This window comes from Chlamydotis macqueenii, chromosome 4 (assembly GCF_036417535.1).
Source record: "Chlamydotis macqueenii isolate bChlMac1 chromosome 4, bChlMac1.mat, whole genome shotgun sequence".
Taxonomy (NCBI): Eukaryota; Metazoa; Chordata; class Aves; order Otidiformes; family Otididae; genus Chlamydotis; species Chlamydotis macqueenii.
Window position 1 is genome coordinate 23,791,775 of NC_141559.1, and position 15,486 is coordinate 23,807,260.

The window sequence follows — 15,486 nt, forward strand, 5'->3', positions numbered from 1 at the left end:
AAATGAGAACATAAAAAATGACTCATAATGACCATGATTCCTTACTCACTTTGTTTTCCAGTGTTTCGCTTATAGACATGGCTAGTTTCAGCATTTCCTCAGCATCTTGAAGGCATCTAGGCACCAGAGTAGAAACAATAATGATCACTTAAACATTCCAGACTCCTTCCAGAAAAACAATCAAGAGAGAAAAAACACTGGATACAGTAGGAACAGTTTGGAAATTTATACTGGCTTTAACAATAAGCATTAAAGATGCACTTCTAAATGTTACAGTGAGCTCAAGAACAGGAGTCTCAGTGCAGAAGCCTACCTGCAAGTCCAGTGTTCAGATTTACACTTTGTAAGTGGTTTAGTCTCATTTAACTCAAAACTACATGCATCAAGAACTACAGCTGCAAAAAAATACTGAAAACGAAAAACAAATCCTTCAGACTTTTTTTTTTTTTTAATCCATAAGCTACAGGATAATTCAGGAATCACTGAAACAACTTTTCCATATTAACCCCGCAATGTGAAAAAATTGGAACAGCAAACGACTTCCTCCAGAAGTGTTTTCTCTCTACCTGGGCCCAGAAAGTGCCACTGCTATATTGGGAAAGCCCTGTTAAAAACCCAAAGATGCATTAGGTAACATTTTTCATCTCAATTTCAACTCTCCATTTCTATGTCATCTATTAAGTACCAGACAGACAAGGCACCCTGCTGCACATCAAACCAGAACTACAATAAAAGGAAAGAGATTCAAGGCCTAGCAAACACAAGAGTGCTGCATTACCCAATGTTCGGTCTGCGACCAAAGTTCTCCTGGAAGTGGTTCAATGCAAGCATGGCAACATGAATTTGCAAAGGTGCCTGTTAAGAAAACAGCATTGATCAGTTACAAACTCAAGAAAACTGAAAGAAAAAAAGCAACTATTTGAACTCTTCTGTTACCATTTAATTTCTTTGTCTCTTAACCATACCACTCCAAAAAAAAGTTTTTAAATAGCATTAAAAAGTAAATTTGAAATACCTTACACTAATGTTTTTACAAACCAGGATTGTAAAGTATTCCTCAGTAGTAATGCAATATCCTTCACACACATTCAGCACTTACTTCAACTAAGACCAACTAAACAAGTCCCTAAGAGGATTTAGTGCTGAAACTGGAAAACTAGTTATCTTAACTAGACATTAAAATGCATTGCATCTTGCCAAACATCAATACCAAAGCCCTGCATTAAGGGTCAAAAGTAGAAAATCTGAACAAGCAAGTCAGACCTTACATTATCAAACAAACAAAAAAATCATTAGATCAACATTTTTTAGTTTAAGATTTTAATGAGCCCCAGACTTACATGCGTTGCATACTTAATTAAAATTGTGTTAGAGGCAAATACTGATAGCTTCCTCTCAGATTTTAAAAAAATACCTCTGAATTATTTTTTTCAAAGAAAAAAAAAAAATATTCTTAAACTGCTAACTCCAGTTTCCAACCAACCTATGATCATTTTTTTCTGATTATCCCAGCTCTGATGCCAGTGACTTTTACCAAACATCATTAAATACAGGAAAAATCATTATGTCACTTGCAAAATTTACACTCTCATGAATTTAAGACTTACCAAAAACTGAAATTTTAAACAGCAGAGGTGGCTGAGCTATGCATTTACAATATAATTGGTGCAAATGATGGATAACAAGCCTCTATGGTGATGTAAACCATAATGCATATTCTGTGTAACCACACAAACTGATACCTCATTCTTATTTCACACTTCAAACTCATACTTAACTAGTACAGAATAGAGTTCGGAAATTGTATTATTCTACACATAAAGCTGCAAATTACATTCCATGTAGTTTTAACATTAAAGCATTTTTGCCCAAATCCCCATATACTAATTACCTCAGGCTTGCTAAAATCTGCAACAAGGCATAATGGATTTGTTATCTGCTTCTCCAACCGCTCCTGGAAAAACAGAATTCATTACAACAACACACCCACTTAAGGACATGACAGTCACTGTTTCCTGACAAAACAATACTCGCCCTTGAGAGACTAAGGACCAAATATCCTTTCTTACTAGCATTGCTATTACTCTTTCCATTATTAAAGTCACAAAAGATATATAAAATAATTATCTCCTGCAAGTTTTGTCAATCAAAATTTGTCAGAGAGACATTTCACATCCTAGTGGCAAGACCCATCTCTTAAACTGCTCTGAGTTTAGCTACCAGAGCTTTTATAGGCAACTGGCTGTTTGCTTGTAGAAATTCCCCACTCAGGAAGAACAGGAAGCTACTGCTTCACAGAGACAAGATACCGAGCTGCACATTCTCACATCAGAAGCAGCTGGTCCTCGCTCCTAGCTTTTTAGAAAAATGTTTCAGGGCAGCCAGGATCTACTTTCTGCAGGCCCAAAAAGGCACATAGCACCATGTAGCCTGCAACCCCTCTTACACAAACTCACCCAATTGTCTCTTCTTCTCAGAAGGCTGCAAAGAAACCACGTATGCCTTCATGGAGTCCCCAGCAGTACAAGGATAGGCTTCCCATAGTATTTTTTTTCCTCTACACTGGCAGGTCACTTTGAAGTATTTCCTATTCTCTAAAGTTTAGTAAATCATTATTCTTACCCAATAAAACTAGTGTAAACCAAAATCACAGGTTAGTGTAAACCCAAATCATGGGTATGAAATCATGTATCTGCTGAACTCTTCTTCCAGTGCTCAGACCATTAACACTCCTGTTTGACACCAGGTTATGTCAAATACACACTTACAAAGTAAAACAACTTGGGCGTCTTCACTTGGACAGCTATGCCTCCATGTAAATAAGGCTCCATATCTGACGTATCACCAATGCTGAAGGAATAAGGTGACACCACTAAAAGGAGAAGAGAATAAACAGTGACTGATAATAAAAAGTGTCATTGGATACTACAATTCTGTATACAATATAGTGGGGTTTTGCCAATGCTTTTTATGCTGTAATTTTGTAGTGTGCAACCTTGCTTTGAAAGTGTAAACATAGTTGGATCCTCTGAACTAACAGGATTGTCCCTCTCAGCCAATTTCTGGGCTAAAGTATTAGTTTCACATGATCTGTTATGAAATAAGCTTTTTAAACTGGCAGCATATTTAAGAAGAATTCTGATGATCACAGCTCCGCAACAAAAATGAAATCACTGGCAGTTTTTAGACTGTACATAGCAGTGTCCAGTATACTGCTCAGAGGACGATTTTAGCTGTGTGACTAGAACAGGAGGCAATCAAAAAGGGCAGCTGGAGCATTCAAGTCACATCTTTCCTCTCATACCACCTGGAGCATTATTTGGATAAAGCAAGAAGACATAAAAGTTGTTAATTTATGGAAAATTGAAACCAAAAGCTGGGCCATGATTAATACGAAGGAACTGAACACAGCATCAGCTCTAGCAAAACAAAAGGGTCCAGAGAAAACTCAACCTCTTGTTTCAAGGGTAGTGTTTTTTTGTCTCAGATCACAAAATAGTTAAAAAAACAAACAACTGCCATCCACCTGCTCTCTCTTCTGCTCTACACTAACAGGCATTCAGATCTAGGAACTGGGCAATTCTCCAGCATCTAAAAGGAATCAAGTAGTATGCCTTGAGACATGCATTATGCAGACCAAAGCAGGGTAAATATAATTCCTAAGAATCACTTCAGAAGCAAGCTTAGAAACAGATTGAATGCATCTCTGTACACTGAAATTGTCATCCTAAAAACTACAAGGCAAATGGTGATACACAAAGTGTTATTAATTTAGTCCAAAACTGTGACAGAAGCATAGGCATTACAGAACTCTCCAAAACCAAAACAGATTTATCAGCAAACTAATGACAGTAACCCCAGAAGCTGCCAGCTAGTTTCCACTGCTCCTTAAGCACAAGATGAGTTTGGAATGACTTCACTAAATGGAAATGGACTTAAGACAACACTAGGAAGACCACTGCACCAGCAAGCAATTTTTTTGTTCAAGCTCAGTGGAGATCTGCACAACCTAGCACTCCTCTGGCTAAGTGAGCTAAAACAGGCCAAAACATAAATACCTTGCAAATGAGCCAACAATGATTTACCTGTTATTTGGTGTGTGGATCCATTTAAGCACGACATTCCATTAACTTCCCGAAAGGTTAAGAACTGTCCTGTTTCAAGCCTGTGTGGATGATTTTCAAGGCAAGTGACAATACCAGGATTTGACTGAAAGCAAAAATGGCAAAGTTACCAAGGAGGAAAGCATCTTGTGTAAAGGAGTCACAATTTATCATAGACACATAGCTTTTTGCCTATTGAAACTGCAGCCTCTAGTACTTTTAGCACCTAAGTTACCTATGGCAAGTTTTTCAGTCCTGTTATTTTCATTTTAAGTGTTTTCAGTAACACAGGCTTTCTCATGTTTACCTTTTACAGTTCTCAGCATGTCAGCAAACTGCATTTCTTAGTTCTTAGCAAATTCATTGTTCTGAAGTAGTAGTAAATTTATCTCCTTTTTGCAAAACAGAAGTAGTCTATATCTACAACGAAATTTTCACAGACATTAAGTTATAGTGTTGTGAACGGTCCTTATTACTCCATGCTTCCTTTCCCTCTGATCACCTTAAAAAGGACACCCCAAACTCATTCTTGAAAGTTAGGAAGCTTACAAAGCTGGACATCCTTAAATACCGGAAAACCACAGCCTCAAGCGGATCACAAACAAGCTTATGCTTGCAGGAATCTTGGACAACATCTCATCCTCTTACAGGATGTCCCGCCAATCTCTTGTGCACACAGAGATCCCTCTGCAGCATGAGGACAGCACATCAAGACCTTGTGGTGCAGCTCAGGCTGTAACATAGTGGATTTACAAGCAAGCCTGGCCTGCAAAGTCTCCTGCCATCCCTTCCTGAGCTCCCAATATTAGAAATATTTCAGTTAAGTGGCACAAAACTTAATTACAGTGGACTACATTCTCTGTGGCATAGAAAACAGCAAATAAGTTCACCAGAGAAAATTCTTCTCTGCTTTAGGGACAGAAAACCACTTCAACTCTGTCCACAGGATAAGAAGAGCCACTTTATGGCATTTTTGCTATCAAGTCGTAATTCTGGTGAGTTTTACACTTTAGAGAGTAGAAGCAAGATACAAGTAAACTCAAGTATCAGATTATGAATCACAGGAAATATATCTAGATATATATTCATTCCTTGACATGGCAAGTAATCAGCACAAGCCACAAAACATAACTGCGTACTCTTTATGTAATTAAGAGTACAACAAGAGAACAATCAAGTCATCCATTCCCTTTTAATGGTACCAAAGAACAGGCTACCCAAATCATCACATCATAAGCTTTAATTCAAATCAAACCAAACTTGCTATACAATCCCTTCTCGCTTGGTTATTATTGGATCTAGACTGGAGATATGACAAAAGACTTGCTACTGGATGAGTGAGGTTATAGTCTGGACTTAAATAGTTGAGAGAAAGAGCTAAAGTAATTTCCATTTATAAAACAATAGTACAAGATCAAATTTACATCCTCTATAACATTCTGCACTGGAAATATTAGCAATAATATCCTCTTCTTGTCACCTCTACTTTGGTAGGTTAAAACAAACACTTAAGTTTCTTTTCAGAACAGGCTCTCAACCCCCTTGATCATCTCAGTAGTCCTGCTGTATGTGTGCTGCAGTTTCTCATTAAAAAGGGCCATTTTCATGACCTGTCTCATGGCTTCCTTAGAAAACTTAACCTATTCCCACACCAAGGTTATGTCCTCTTCTCTCTACATTTCTTCATTTCTCTCCCTCAAAAAAAGACTCAATATTGTGATGTTACATTGAAAGTAATGACCAGGAGGCATCAGTATGCTCTACAATGTTGGCACATTATCACTGACTGGTTTTAAGACATAAGAACAAAGTAACCGTTTACCTCTGCTACGCTACCGGTTTTCAACTGCTTAGCAGCCTGCTGAAGTGAAACACTCTGCTTGGGCACGTAACCAATAACAAGGTATTATTGAAAAAAAATTAAAGCAGTACAACACCTTCTATCCCTTACTTGTGTTATATTTGAAATGAAGATCTCTTTTGGCTCCTCTCCCGTTGTATCCAGCACTTCAAATTCATCACCAAAGTCACAAAACAAACGTGAACATATTCCATATACATCTGCACTGATGAACTACATGAGAAAGTAAAAATCATGAGTATCTCTAGAAAAGCACAAACAAAATGAATGATCTCTCACATTCAATCTTGTCCAAGGCTGACACATTTAACTTCTATGGTGGAAACCTGTCATGTGCACCCAGGTCACTGACTATATAACACAGCATTCATGACAGACTTTGAATGTGCATGAGCATTTCAGAACCCCTTCACAAAGAGGAATCACATCAATATGAAGTGGAATACTGCCATTTCTACTGCTGTTACACTCAGTCTCAGTATGTTCTTCCAGAACAATTATGAGTTAACAGTGAAAACTATTTAACAGAACTTCCTTTTTTTTTTTTTTTTTTTTAGGACCAAGCTATGGTTATCTGGGCTAGTACCTAAGTAACACTAGACACATGAACAGAGTAGCAGCATTGTACTCCCAAAACTCATACTTCTCCATCAACATGTAATCTGCAAAGAACTATATACCTCATAACCAGCTTTCTCCTTCTGGATAGAACATGTTGGAGGTTGAGAATGGGCAGATTACTCTTGTGTTTATTTTTTTAAATTTTTTTCTGTTACCTTAATAGGTGGCTGCTGAGCATGACAAAAGTCATTAATCTTCTTCTGCAGCAACAGACTTACTTCAGTCAGTATGACACACTGTGAACAAGAAGAGAAATAAATCTAAGACACCAAAGGCAATAAACATCTTCAGGCTATGGAAAAAGTAGGAAGTTACTCAGATGTCCTGATTCCTTTCCCCCCACACGTAACAGAGAAAGTAGTCTTCAGTTAGTTTTCTCATTACATATTAGAACAGATGAGTTACTGCTCCACAAGTTCTGGAAACAAGCTGAGTGAGAGGAACAGCAAATTCTCGCTTTTTTTTCTACTGCAGCTGTGAAACTCAAAACCTAATTAGAATACTGTTGTAGTTTAGCCCCGCTCAGGACCAAGCTATACAGTCTCTCACTCACTACCCCCACCCTCCAGCAGGACAGGGAAGAGAATTGGTAAAGAAAAGAAGGCAAAACTTGTGGGTTGAGATAAAAAAGAAAAATAACTAGAAAATAACAGGAAAAAAACCAAAACAGAGATTGAAAACAAACAAACAAACAAAATCCAGTAACAGAAAATACTGAGGCACACAGTTTATAGTACAACAGCTCACAGCAGAACCTAATGTCCAGCTTCCTCCCAAGTAGCAGAAGACCCTCCTCAGCACCTTCCTCACTTACATACTGAGCATGATGTCACATGGGATGGAATAGCCCTTTGGCTAATTTGGGTAAACTTCTCCCAGCTGTTGACTAATTAGTAACCTATCCCAGCTGTGTCCCCCAGCTGCAGGGGCCACCAGCTCCAGTTCCCCTCCCAGCTCAGGTGAAAATTAACTCCATCCTAGCTGGAACCAGGACGAATACTTATGAAAACAGTTATGGATAATCTCAGAGAAAATTTAGATCTTGAATTTTAAGATTAAAGTTAGTGAAACAAACACAAATGATACTCACCAGTACACACCAAAAAGTTTGCACAAGCTTCAAGTACCGGTTCTCATCAAATTGCAGACATACAATTTCTGCAAGCATTGGCTTATTATAGCTGGGACATTCAGAAACTTGGTGAGCTTGGGTATAAGCGATAGCCACACAGTAAAAGTTCCCAACTCAGACTGAGCCCATGCACACAGGCAGCAGACAGCTGACCAAACAACTGGAAACATCCTAATTCCACCACAGAGGAATTAGATTCATACACACATAAGTGATATTTCTAATTACATAGGCTGAGTTTCTACTGCTTGGAAAACAGCACACAAAATACAAGTAGAACATCTGTGCTATATAGCTGCAAAAAAAAGTCACAGTTACATTTTTTTGTTGTTGTTCAGAGATGAATGTCATAGTAAATTCCTTAAGTGTTGTAAGAAAGTGCTAGGAACAGAAAACCACAAGCACAACATTTCATTAGTACAAATACAAGACCTACTTCTTTACATAATCTCAAAATGTACCTTAAAGTTTGTTTTCATTTTATTTACTTGTATAAAAAAAAATCCAAGCTGTTTGCTCTGAGCAAAATACCACATACAACTGCTTTAAGAGTGACGTACCTGGTACTGCTTTAGGAAAGACAGATCTGTGGTTTCATCTAGTGGCACAGTTGATGCTGCTACATGGACATATGGATTCAGTTCTGCAATATGATGAATTGTGGCCTCAGCCCTGAAAGAACAGGAACTTTAAAGTTTTTTATGCATCCACAAAATTGTATTTTCAATACAGAATTTCATACCACACATGCCCTAAAACAGTCCCTCAGGAAGTGACCTGGCAACAGTCACCAACTCATTTATTCACACTTAAATTCCTAGTAGGTCTGAGGAAAACAGCTTTGTCAAATGTACAACAGGACTGACTGATGGTTTGGTGTCATGGTTGTTTTCTAGTCTCACATGGGTGGCTGAGAAAGCCCAAGGGAGAAATATACCCTGGTCCTCACTACAAAATTTACATTACAAGCTCCCAACTGTAAGAAGTGAGATGTTTGACTCAGACAGAACGCCAGTCTCAAACCAGACTTCCCCTAATACCTACCTGGGCACTGTACTCAAAGCCAGTAACTCCAGAGAAAAAGTTTAACCAGTATTTGATACGTATTAGCAGCTGTTGGACAATGAGCTGTTATTTTTGCTACTGATGAAACTGTTATTCTTCTCTCACTCCAAAGACTTCACCAACCTGTTCCTTTGACTGGTAATATCATCTTCACGGATGAAGAAGTTGATCCCCAAATCCCATTTTGTGCACTGCTTGGTGTCATGAACTGTGAGAGCCTAAGAAAGTTCAGTAAAAAGCATTTACTGGAAGAAGCGTACATGATCATAGCCTGCACATAAAATGCTGGAGGACTAGCACTGCAGAAGATTTAGTTGTACCATGTAGAAGAACAAACTCCTCCAACCTCTTTTCAAGAAAGGAATATACATCTACAATATGTATTTCATTAAGCATTTTCCTCCCAGCTTGCAGCGATTACAGCATTTAAATACCAAGGATGATTTTTTGCCACACTGTGATTAAGGGGCAAATTAACAGAACCCCAAAATTATAAACAAGGGGTTTTTTTGATTGGAAGAAAGAGTTTTAAAAGGCTTCTCTCTATTCAAATTAATTCCAGCAGCACAAAAGCAGTTGTTGGACTAAAACACTGAACCATTCTAACATCTACACAAAAGGATGCTGATGGATGATAGAATAGGGTAACATATTTTGAATAATCTAGCTTTTGAGTTTATACCACTCCATTTAGGAGAGGCCACTTTGTACAAAAGGATTAAATGTCTGAACAGCAGCTGGCTAAAATACTACATGAGATATTTCAGAGTGCAGTGGACATTAGCATAAGACTCATAGTACCACTAGAACATCCAGATTATTAAAAGTTTTCACCTCCATGTCCTTAAATGTTCTGTGATCCTTCTACTGAAAGACAGTTTCAGAAACTTAAGATTACCTAGCTAGAAGTGTCGTCCCTTTTCCTCCTGCTCACCCAAGAACACCCAACAACAGAACTGTTTACATACCTTTACCCCAGCCAGAATTATATTTTTGGCTGAAAAAAAAACAACAGAAAGAGAGAGGGATTGTTGCAGATTTCTTGCAAATCCGTAAATAAATAGCTATGTGGGTGGACAACACCAGTATGTCATCGCTAAGACCTTCAAAGCTTAAGGGTTTGTTCTCTTTCACATTTGACTCAAGCATTCTAGAGCACTACTGAAAGCAGAATAACATGAGCAAGGTTAAAAAGGCTCTCTACATTTGTCGTTTGTCAGCTGTTCATCCCACAAGTGTGATTACAGAGACACTCATTCAATAAACTGCAAAACCCCATGACTCTGTTCTGGCATCTGGTGCAGAGTACCATTAACCTTTCAGCCAACTGAAAGGGTAATAACTCAGGTAAGAACCAGCCAAGACAAGTCTTGCTTATAAAGAGTAAGGCAAATTGTTAAGGAGTCTCTTGCACCAGGGCAGCTATATATTTTTCACCAAATTGCATCTGTTCTCCTACCTCCCACCCCCTCCATTTCCTACATGGGCATCCATCAGGCTATAGCTGTTCCTGTATTACACTCACGGATACTGATGCCTAAAGGAATAACTTGGATTATCCACCCTCAACCTTCAGCCAAGACACAAGATTTTGGGTGAAGTAATCTGGCCCATGGAAGTACATTTTAAATTAAAACTTAAAATGTTATTCTAGTAAAAAGCTTAGGAGATAAAAGTCCAGGATCTTTCCTGCATCTGCTGTGTTACTCATACACATTATGTATATATAAATCCACTTGGATACTTCAGACATGCTTATTGTATCTAAAATAAGCTTTACAAATCTTCTGGGACAGTATGTTTACATACACTTGTGTCTGCTTAAATAAATGTTACCTAACTTACCAATCTCCACACCAAGACCACCTATACCACTCAGGAATACGTGGGACTGAGCCATCTTCTGCATTGCTGTGTCTCCAAGAACATACCTCTGGCGACTACAACAAAGATAAATTCAGATCAAAACAAGATACAAAGTCAAAAGCATATAAAAGCAAGTAATTTCAAAAAAAGTTCAGATATTTTCAGTTATTCTATCATCTCAATCAGTTTCTAATTTGCAATACCAAGTTGTGCAGATGAGTGCGTGTCACTAATGACAAGTGCATTGTTCTATTTACCAGCCCTCCGTTCAACAAGCAACTGAGGACATAACATGCGTGCATCTGAACTATACAGTGCTTTAGTAAATAAATGTATATTAAATGTAATATTTGCACTCACAATCCAAATAGTGAAATGTATTTAGTATAGACCTTTTCAGTGCCAGGTTTTAAAAAAGATAAATAACTTCCAATTTTTAATCAGTGTAAAACCTATTCAGGATAGTAGTTTTTTGGAATTAACTATTGAAAATACAAGCAAGCCAAATAATTTCTTTGTTATCAGAAATCTTCAAACCAGAGAGCGCAGCAGCTTTTGTAGACAGATCCTGAGCTGTGAAAGACTCTTAGTTTCAAACTATTCAATTAAAGTTAAACCATTCTAATCCACCACAGCAAAGTATGACTTGCGTAAGAACAGTGCCAAAAAGTAAAATGACACATACAATACAGGAAGCATTGTGATGAATTAAAAAGAAGCCTTATTTGTTCAGCATACAGGTCATTTAATTTTTTTTTTTTTAATATATATCAAGAAGCTTTTCATCCTATTGTGTTTTTCCACGGATACCATTTGTTCCAGTACAGGCTCTCTGAACTATTGCCATGCCAAGTGATCTCAAGTCACTCCCTGCTAACAAATTAAAACAAAAATAATAATAACTTTAAAATATTTTTTTAAAAGTTCTACCGAAAAAGGTCCAATAGGATAGCAAAGATACTCATGATATTCATGAGGACAGAGAAGTATGGCAAAGACTGAGTAATAAATGAAATTATGAAGGAGATATATTATATAATGTCAAAAAAGAAGGCGGAAAGAAGGTACTGAAAAAACATAAGGAACAAGAAAGAGAGGAATACCTACTTTGTCAAAGGGGAAACAAGCTAGAGGCAGCACGAAAAATCTATATTACAAATAGAAGTATTATTCCTGTTTTCCAGAAAGTACACATTATTGGTACAATTGGAACTTTTTATAATTCCATAGTATTTACCTATTCTTTTTAGTGGTCAAATACTAATAATAGTCAGAATACCTGTTATGAGACCAATAAAGGAACAGTTTTACAGAAATATGGATTCTATTTTCAATTCAACCAGTTCTCACTGCTAACTTTGCAAGAAGTGGGTTCTGTTTCACTTGCTGAAAACACTTCTGGGTTTTTGCCTTACAAAACAAGGGACACAACAGCCCAAGTACACAAACCTTTACCTAACTGGCAGTAGACAGTATTTTCAAGCCTTGTCTTTCACATTACTGCATTTAAACATAAGTGTTGCTGAAAAGTCAAGAGCAACACTTAAAATTCAGATATCCTTACCTGTACAACGCATCATCAATTTCCATAGAGTCTGCCGCCATGATGTAATATGATTTGTTTGCACTAGAAGGGTTACAAAAAGAAATAACCTAGTTACATTGCGTGCAATTTCACAGTTGCCACCCTCTGCCCCACTCATTTCTCCAACAGAAGAACTGAAAAATACAAAAAGTGATGTTACATAGGAATCACTTTGAACACTAAGAAGCCTACAGAACACCACAGCATCTAGGTAATTAATATGCACAGGAGCCAGAAGTCAAGAACCCTCAAATGTTCAACAAATTATTTCAAAACACACACAGACATTAATTTCACCGAGGAGACACAAGACTTACTTCTTGTATTTGCCAGTTAGATTTACTAAAAGTACAATTTCATTTTATATTAACAGCTCCAAGCTGTTTAACTTGCATCTAACAGATTGGTGGTTTTTTTGAAGAGAAGACAGGAGATCCCTGAATTATTAGGAATAGTTATTTACGCTGCATTATTTATGTGTTAATTGAAAATCCTTACAAAACAAGTTACTGTTTTAGCTAACTGAAGAACTCAATACCCAAAGATGTGAAAGAATGCAACATTTAACTAAGCCATCAAATTAAAACAGTTCAATAGGATGTTAAGAAAAAAAAACTTAACTTGTGCTATTAAGGCCTTCAGTCATTAGCAAAGGCTTTTTCATTGTTAAGTTACCTTAGTGAAAACTAAGCACTAGGATTAGGAACAAACTGTCACTGGGCAGCTTGTTTCTTTTTTATGCAGGCTGGGAACTGCTGCTTCCTGGACCTGGCAGGTGACTGCCATCAAATACAGGACAAGCAAAACAGACACCATGTTTGACCCAGAACATCAGTTCCCATCGCTCCTAAGGTATACACCTTATTTCAGCTCCTTACAAACTGCCTTGGAAACTAGACATGGCTGACAAACACTTCTTTTAAGAGATTGAAAAGTAAAGGCCCAGACATACTATGGAGTTTTTTCTCTGTGAGCACAGATAAACCTTAAAACAGCTTTCAAGGCAATCTTGCCCATAGGTTAACTTCTATTTACTGTTCAGATGGTATTGGCAAATATTTTAACATTTCAGAAGTGTGGTACCTGCAGCCTGTCACAACTTGGAGACTACAACATTCTGACCTGAAATTTGTCCTTTTGATTTTTTTAGGCTGAATTAGAAAGCAGTGAAGTAGCACATCAATGGACAGAGTTATATTGAAAGCAGGCCACAAATCTCACCAGTTAAGCTCTTCCACAGTTTGGATACTAACTCCTACACATAAGGTAACACACAAGACAGTCAACATGAGGCATCTCCATCACAATCTACACCATCAGTCACTTCAGTGCAGCTCTGCTCCCTTACAGAACAAGAGCTGAAGACAACCAATGCTAATGTTACTAGATCATCCAAGGACCCAGATCTCAAGCCAGAGAGCAAAACACCTCATCTGAGAGTCACAGGCTTCAGTCCCTGCCTAGGTAAAAGCCTTTGTTTCAGCCACTGCCTGGGACACAAGACTGGAAGATCCCATCAAAGCAAGCCAGTGCCATCTCGTAACAGCCCAGAGCTGTTCTGCTCCTGCATGATCATCCTCCACAAACAGCACAGGCGCTCTGGGACTGCCCAACATAAACAGATTGCGGTACTAAGGTGGGGAAGGTGATCCACCCCTGGATAAAAACACTCAGCTTCCTCTGCTGTGGTTGCTGATAGCCATCTTTGAGATGTGTGCCCTCCCAAACAGCCTTCTGTAAACAAGGATGTGTGATCAACCCATAAGAGAACCTTCTCCACCTGTATCACACCGATCCATTTGACAGTGGCTCTTCCAATACATTTATCAATTCCCAGTCCTCCCCCTGCATCCTCTGTTACAGCACTGAGTTGCTGCCAGCGTAGCCGTCAATTATGGCAAAACATCTCCTTCCAAAAGAGGACTTCGTGGCACTATTGTCAAGTGGTTCTAGCACAAAGTTTTGATAATGTATTCCTGTATCCAAATTGTATTTCTCATTTTAGTTCAACCAGTATTGAATCTGTCTTAAAGAAAGTCAGGTAATATGGGGAGAGAATCTATTCTAGCATTATGTCCTAGTTCTTAACAGATGCTCGACATTCATACTCTCTTCTGTCTCCTTTTAAAAGCCAACACTACCAGCTTTAATGCCAGGCTTCTATTTAACTGTGTAATGTCTTTCATTTTTTAATGCCTCAGCTGCTTGTGGAACACAACCCAGGGACAAATCAAGAATCTACATGTTACCAAGAAGGAATAAGATGCTCCAAAGAGCAGCAAAGGCACAGGAGCTGTAGCAACGGGCCATGTTCACAGTGTTTCTTACCTCCAAGTCCACGCAGGCTGAAGAAGTATTAATTACTTGCTGTTCAGCAGGCTGGGATGGCAGGGAGGCCTGGATTAGTCCCACCTACCCAGGGTTTCCAGAAGCGGATCCCAGTCGCCGCAGGCTCCCTGTTCAGCCGGCGGAGAGAGGGAGAACGCGCAGCCCAGCCCCGCTGTTAACTGCCCAGCCGGGCCAACAGGGGAAAAACGACACCTCCGATCTACAGCGGGGAACCGAGACAGAGCCGAGCGGCCTCGAAACCAACCCGATCCGTGTCCCAGCAGAGCCGGACCAGCTCAGCCCCTCACCTTGACGCCCTGGCTCTCGGGGCGCTGGGAACCGCCATCTCGGCGGGCCGGCCTACCCCGATCTCGCCGCCTCCCCGCCGCCTGCCTCAGCCCCCCACCCCCTCCCGCTCCCGCTCCCGCTCCCGCTCCTCGGCCCCGCCGCCGCCACCACCGCCCGCCCTCACCACCGCGGCGGCCTAGCGTTACGATCAAGGCCTGAACGCTGCTGCTGCCGACGGGAGAAGAGGCAGGAAGCGGGTGGGAAACGGCACCACCAGTAACGCTGCACTTCCCCGCCTGCGCCGACATGAGGGGCCGGGCTAAGGCCGCCCGCCTCCTCCGCCGCGGGGGTGGGGTGGGGGCGGGCGACCTTAGCCGGGGTCGGCATGGTGGCGGGTGGCGTCGGTTTCGCTAGTGCCTAGCGGGAGACGCCTAAGCCGTTAAAAAACCCACCACTTTCTACCCCAAAAGTAACACACCATGTTGTTAAAAAAAAAAACAACAAAACAATCCCCGTTAGGTTCAAGTTCAGACGATCAAGAGCGCTTCTGAGCCGTGTTCCTGAGGTAACTGTCTCCACGTCCTGCAGAAGAGCGCCAGCAAGATGTCACCTTCCTCAGAAGTAGGCAAAATTTCAT

At 39.6% G+C, this 15,486-nt stretch overlaps 1 protein-coding gene across 4 annotated transcripts in view; it reads right to left on the reverse strand.

The window, feature by feature from the left end:
- The window catches only part of UBA6 (ubiquitin like modifier activating enzyme 6), a 37,599-nt gene extending 22,452 nt beyond the window's left edge, over nt 1-15,147 (reverse strand). For 2 of the 4 annotated variants that reach the window (XM_086746299.1, XM_086746296.1), the window contains exons 1-13: nt 14,562-14,928; nt 12,213-12,275; nt 10,628-10,722; nt 9,751-9,779; nt 8,906-9,000; nt 8,278-8,389; nt 6,741-6,821; nt 6,055-6,177; nt 4,086-4,209; nt 2,769-2,872; nt 1,892-1,954; nt 779-855; nt 50-116 (exon numbers count right to left, since the gene is read on the reverse strand). In XM_086746299.1, coding sequence (XP_086602425.1) covers nt 50-116; nt 779-855; nt 1,892-1,954; nt 2,769-2,872; nt 4,086-4,209; nt 6,055-6,177; nt 6,741-6,821; nt 8,278-8,389; nt 8,906-9,000; nt 9,751-9,779; nt 10,628-10,722; nt 12,213-12,253 — 1,011 coding nt within the window. In that variant the 5' untranslated portion in view covers nt 12,254-12,275; nt 14,562-14,928. Of the gene's footprint in view, nt 1-49; nt 117-778; nt 856-1,891; nt 1,955-2,768; nt 2,873-4,085; nt 4,210-6,054; nt 6,178-6,740; nt 6,822-8,277; nt 8,390-8,905; nt 9,001-9,750; nt 9,780-10,627; nt 10,723-12,212; nt 12,276-14,561; nt 14,929-15,033 lie in introns of those variants that run through there. The other 2 variants (XM_086746297.1, XM_086746298.1) reach the window with 2 other exon arrangements.
- Nucleotides 15,148-15,486: the final 339 nt, after the last annotated feature.